At 38.4% G+C, this 6,000-nt stretch overlaps 1 protein-coding gene across 1 annotated transcript in view; it reads right to left on the reverse strand.

Moving 5' to 3' along the window:
* KLHL4 (kelch like family member 4) overlaps positions 1-797 on the reverse strand; it is a 35,450-nt gene extending 34,653 nt beyond the window's left edge. Inside the window, exon 1 of the mRNA XM_062006291.1 lies at positions 116-797. Coding sequence (XP_061862275.1) covers positions 116-537 — 422 coding nt within the window. The 5' untranslated portion in view covers positions 538-797. The remainder of the gene's footprint in view (positions 1-115) is intronic.
* Between the last annotated feature and the right edge of the window lie 5,203 nt (positions 798-6,000).

A 6,000-nucleotide genomic window follows, 5' to 3' on the forward strand; every position in this document is an offset into this window, starting at 1 on the left:
GTGCACTTATATAAAGTGAGACTAATGCAGTAAGAAACTGGTTAAAAACAGACAGTTTCAAGAAATAACTTGGATAGAAGTACGGCTTTCTAAGTGCAGACTTTAAAACTCCTACCTCTCTGCAGATTCATCTGAATTTTCTTCTGTAATCATCTGCAACTCCTGTGTGGTTTTACTTGAGTCTTCTTTGACACAGTTTTCCTCTGTGCCTGTTTTGGGATTATCCTCATTTGATCGAAGCTGTTCTATGAGGTTTTGTTGATGCCAGGTTTGAATAGATCGGTGGTGCACTGGAGTTGGACCTGGCACAGGTGCCAGTATATTGTGGTGGACAGGACTGCTGTTTTTCTTCAGCCCATTTCTGTCCCGAGAGTGGTTCTTCAACCTGTTCTGAACCGATGTCCCTCTGTGCTCATATCCTTCCTGCTGATGGCAGCTCCCCGTGCCTGTGGAGCCTTGCGAGGGGTGACTGAACCACCTCCAGCGGAGCCTCAGGATCTGCTTCACATCAAACTCTTTCTTTCCAGATACTGACATTTTTTTCCAGGGAGAAAAAAAAAAAAAAAAAAAAAAGACAAAAGCCTATTCTTTTCGAAAGGAAATGGATTCTTTGTTATCTCTTGTGTTTCAACTCCTCTTCTTAAGAAAAGACAACAAAAGAACAAATACCGGTAGCTCTCTCCCTCTCTCTTCTGATTAATATACTGCAAGCTCTTCAAGCCGATGCTAAGCTGCTGCTAACTGTATAGGTGGGAATCCATACTGACAGGATGATGAGGTCAGACCTTAAACAAGTAAATCAGCTTAGCACAGGAAAGCAGCAACCATAACACTACCCAGCTGCTAGGCTTACACACTCACAGCACTATAGCACGGCTCTCTAATATATAACCTAGCCTCACATGATCCTAAGGGATTCTAAGCTGCAACTTAAGATGCAGGAAAGCACATACAAATAAAGTGACAAGCATTTCCATCTCATAAGGCTGGTTTTTATCCATCAAGCTTGTTAAAAGCAATGCTGCATTTCACAGAAGGTTTATAGAGAGTTCTTTTATAGTCTTCGTGCATAGATTTTTGGTAACGACTCACTGTGAAACTATCCTACAGTTCATGTGTCTCCTTAAGGGGTTTGCATTTGTTTATCTTGCTGTGTAAAATTCCTACAAATGGCCTCAGTGTGGTAGCACTTACCTAAAGGAAAGAGGCAGCAGTTGAATACATGATGCAGAACTATATGTATTTTCTCATCTCATCATTGTATTTATTGATATAATTACAGGGGTATGAGTACAGAGGGAGGGAGCTCATGCAAATCAAGAGATGTGCTCCCTGAATGACTGTATCTGTGGAAAACAGTGTTTCCTGGCTAAGTGCCTGTGTAAACACCCTGTGTGCCATCCTGCTCTTAATTTCTCACGGACAGTGAAATGAGAGTGATTTTTTTTTAAAACACCTTTCTTCTGATGGTGTCCAATGTAACATGTTTTCAGCAAATTTAACAGATGATATATATTCACTCTCATTTATTTATTAATAGGCAGGGCTGTGAGAAATGTTCCCTGTGTTTCCACATGTAAATTGAAAATAATTCAATGGACTGGTTTTTTCTTCTTATGTTATATTCTTCACAGTTTGCCACTGAGGATCAGTGCAACTATACATAGTGTGATGAAATTAAAAGATCTGTAACACAGACTCAGTAAAGAGAAGACTAAGGAAATATCAGCCTTTATGCTGAGCTGTTGAGCTCCTAACCTAATCATGGTGTTCAAGCAAATGGTATGCAGTATCACGGACTGGATGTATGCGAGATTAATTACAGGACAAGTGAAGAACAGCAAAATAGTTGAAAGATATTATAATATTTAGATATACGGGGGGAAGAAAAGACTAAAAAATAAAACCTATATGGAAGAGCTGGCCATAAGAAGGAAGCAGCTGAGGAAATATTTGGTGGACCTGGCCAACATGTATTTGGTGTTACATTGAGGCTGAGCTATGGCAATATTGTACATTAACATGTGATTTTGATAACAGGGTAGACACAGAACAGGAAAAACTTGGTGGTAGGTTAGACTCCTTTCTTATATAAAAAATAACTACTTGGGACTACTAAAGCACAAGCCCCAGCAAGCCTAACTGCAGTGCTTTGGCATAATTTCTCCCATCACTGACCCCAGTCATCTGCTATGGGTCACTGTTCTTGCAGCAGTTGTGAGAACTCGCCTGTGCCTTGGCTGCTTCAGTTCAAATTCAACAGCTGTAGATCCATCAATGGCTGGCTTATGCTCAGATACCAGGCTCTGGGTCTCAGCAGCACTGATGCAAGAACCATTTTGTTCTCCTGCAGTTCTTCCCAGCTCTGTGATTTACACAACAGCAAAGACTGCCACATTGTCACATACAGATATCCCAAATTGCTGTAGTTCTCCTATAAAATAATACTCTAATAATATGTCATTAAACAAACTGTATTCTGTAATATTTACTTTAGAATGATGTGAAAGAAGGATTTCTGTGTTAGAATATCAGGCTGCAATTGTTCTTAAAGGACCATATTTTTAAAGGACTTCATTTTGTATGTTATAAGAATGGAGGAAAACTAGAAAACTTGTTCAGCCTCTAAGAAGTTGTATATTGAGAAGAAGGTATGTAAAGGCTTGTTTGTGATTTTAATAGGGGGATTCAATTTCAGCTTGTTAAGAATATAAGCTAATACAGAATCTGCTCCCAAACTTCAGGGATTGTGAAGACTTTATACAGAGTTTGGTCTCACCTAGAAAAATGTTTGCCATAACAGCATTAGTTTTTTCCCCTCACAGTTGGAAATTTCCAAAAAACAGGATTTAGCCAAGGCAGCTGAAGCATATGATGGATGAGGGAAGGCTGCTGGTTCAACTTACTGGAGAAAAGGCTCAGGTGCATCTTGTTTTGCTGCCTTTGGGTACCTAATGGAGAGTACAAAGAAGCCAGAGCCAGGTCCAGTGACAGAGCTAGAGAAAACAGGCACATGGGAAAATCTGAGTAGATGTATGAAAACCTTTATACCCATAAGGGTGATCAAGCAAGTGGGAGGAGGTTGTCAGAAGAGGTTATGGCTCCTTCCACAGAGAAAGTGAGAACCCAAAGGGACTTGATGCTGTGTAACTGCTCTATCTGGACTTCTTTGAGCAGGTGAGCAGAGTAGATGAGCTTTAGAGCTCCCTTCTAACCTGTCATTCTGTAACTGTGTGGTGTACTTGGGAGAGTTTGGGGTGTTTACCTAATGGCTACAACAGACACAAGTAAAACAATTGCAATGTCAGTTCTGAAAAAGGATGCATTTCCAGAAATCTCAGCTCGTTTGGTAGCAAAACAGCTAAGTATCAATGCCTGCAGTTGTTAAGTTTCTAATTGTTCATTCCATAGGAGGCTTGCTAGTAGTTTGAGGAAAATGAAGCCATTATTCTCTGATAAACCCTCATTTGATCCTATGAACACATGCTTTTGATCTTTGATCAGGGTAGAAAATTTCACTAAATACTGGCACAGTGGCATCTAGTAGGAAACTGAGCATCATTTGAAAAGGGTTGTATAAATGTGTTGAACTTCCAGATAAATTGAAAGAGATATATTAACAGTAGCGGTCTAAACAGGTGTTGTTAATAACTTTAAGATTAGAAGTGTGTATACCTAACATAATATTTGAATTAGCAAATTATAAAATTGCTTTTGTTATCATTTACCTATAAGAACACATTTAGAACTTTCTGTCACATACCATGTTTTAAATAGGCTTCAAAAATTATTTTCAGCTAAAGCTGAATCCGATGTTCATCTGCCACCAAAACATCTTTTAGGAAGGAGTTTTCTAATGCATGTAAAAATGTCTGGATTTTCTAGTTGAGAACTTTAGGGAGAGGGGATGAGAACTTAAGCAAGTGGAATGTACTGAATGTATTGGTGCGGTTGTGTAATGCCCCACAAAAAGAGACATAGGAAATTATTTCTTACTCTTTTTCTGTTTGATCTGAGCTGGTAGCACACTGCATGTATGAAAAGCCTATCAGAAAAATTCCTCTCTGTTCCCACGAGCCTAGCAAATAATTATAAGAAGAAATCATCTAACTTCCTTGTAGAATAATTAAAGAAAGGTATTATTTACAGAGTCTTTTGCAAGGAATATTGCAAGGACTAGGTTGTTGGCAAGACCTAATGACGTAGATCTTCACTGGATGTGAGGCAGACTAGAAAAGAAAAGATTTTATTAATGAGAAAAAAGTATAGCTTTGGACCAGAGGTCTTCAATGCCAGGCTTATTGATCGAAGTGGGAAAAATCTGAACGAGACAATCACAAAAGCAAGGTAAGCAGGAAAAGTTTTCTCATTTGTTTCAAGCGATTTGATGTCTATTCTGACATCACCTTTTTAAAGAAAAGTCACGTTAATTATAGGGCCATACCAACACATTCTATAGTGCTTGCATTTGGGGAAAACATCATAATTAGATCCACATATCTGCATATTGTTGATAACTGACTGAAGTCCTGTGTAAAAAGCTGTACACTCTCTTCCCGAACACGATTCTCTGGAGTATTCACAGCTTGTGTACTCAGCCTGTGTACTTACACTGCATATGAGGCCAGATAAAGAGAACAAGAAGTTGAATATTTTTATTACGCTGTTTTGAAAATAGTGCTTCAAAAGAACTCCCATTAGTCCATCATTTGTAAAAGAGATATTCCAGGAAACATCTGCATAGCAGAGCACCAACAGTAACAAAAGTCCAAGTTAAATGGAAAGGAACATGACAAAAACAAAAACAAATAGCTATAATTAAAATCTGCAGGAAACTTCAACTTTCTTCTTTTAAAAGAAAGCTTTCAATCCCAGCAAACACAAATCAGTTTGAGACAATCAGTTACTTTAGATACGTCCTACTGAAGGAGGCAGTGGAGATGATCCAGTTAAGGGAAAGTGTTGACACATTTAAATGCAATTGCTTCCTCAAATAACTGGGAACTGTACTACAGATTGCAATCCACCTACAAAGTTGTACACCAAAATTGGAAAAGAATCACAGAATTTCTGTAAAATCCAAGGAAAAAGAATGTGAGAAATAAGCTCGGTATGAGTAAGTCTGGTTAAGATCTTGCTAAACAGGAAGAACATCGTCACTCTCAAAATGAATAACCAGAATATTGGAGTGAAAGAAGAAATAGCTAACTAGGGAGGACCTACCATGAACTAGGACTTGAAAGTGATGACACTGAGGATCTAAAGTAAGCTCAAACACGAGACTTGGAAAGAAACTCCTGTCCCAAGTAAAAAAAAAAAAGAGATAAAAGAATGGAAAAATATGGGTAGATGCAAATAAGTAGAGAAATTATTCATACTGATCTTTATAAAATTCAGTGACATTTGAGAGAGTTTTCTTGATTTTTTTTCAAAGTCTTCTGCTCAAGAGAAACCAATTGTTTCATTACTTATTTCATTACCTACTGATAAAATCAAGGGCCACAATACAACATTATTAAAAAAAAGAGATAGGAAGGAAGAAAAAGACTTTTTTTAGGGATTTTCAAAAATTATTCCGGATTTGAGAGATCTGAGAAACAGAAACTCTTTACAAGGCACAGCTACTTGTGTTGAACAGTTAAATATACTGTTCAATTTAGAAAATCTTGTCTAACTTTCCTGTTTTCCTAAAGATTTACTATGGGTCAGATGACAGAGGTCGCCTTCCAGTCCCATCCACTCTGTGATTCTGTGTTTCTGTCCAACACAAACAAGGAAAATGGTACTGTAAATGTGCTGCCGGTTTGGAGCATCCTTTTTTTCAATCTGCAGGTATGTGACACAGCTGTAATACAGCCTTCAGCAAAATCTCTTTCTTTCTGCTGAAGCAGTGACTCTCCTAAGCTCTGCCAGCTGGTAGGACAGTATGGAACAAGGTGTGCTGGGGGCAGTTTGCCTCAGCTCCTTCCCTGGCTATTTATCAAGTCCACAGACTTTCTT

The sequence above is a fragment of the Colius striatus genome, chromosome 13, assembly GCF_028858725.1.
Source record: "Colius striatus isolate bColStr4 chromosome 13, bColStr4.1.hap1, whole genome shotgun sequence".
Classification (NCBI taxonomy): domain Eukaryota; kingdom Metazoa; phylum Chordata; class Aves; order Coliiformes; family Coliidae; genus Colius; species Colius striatus.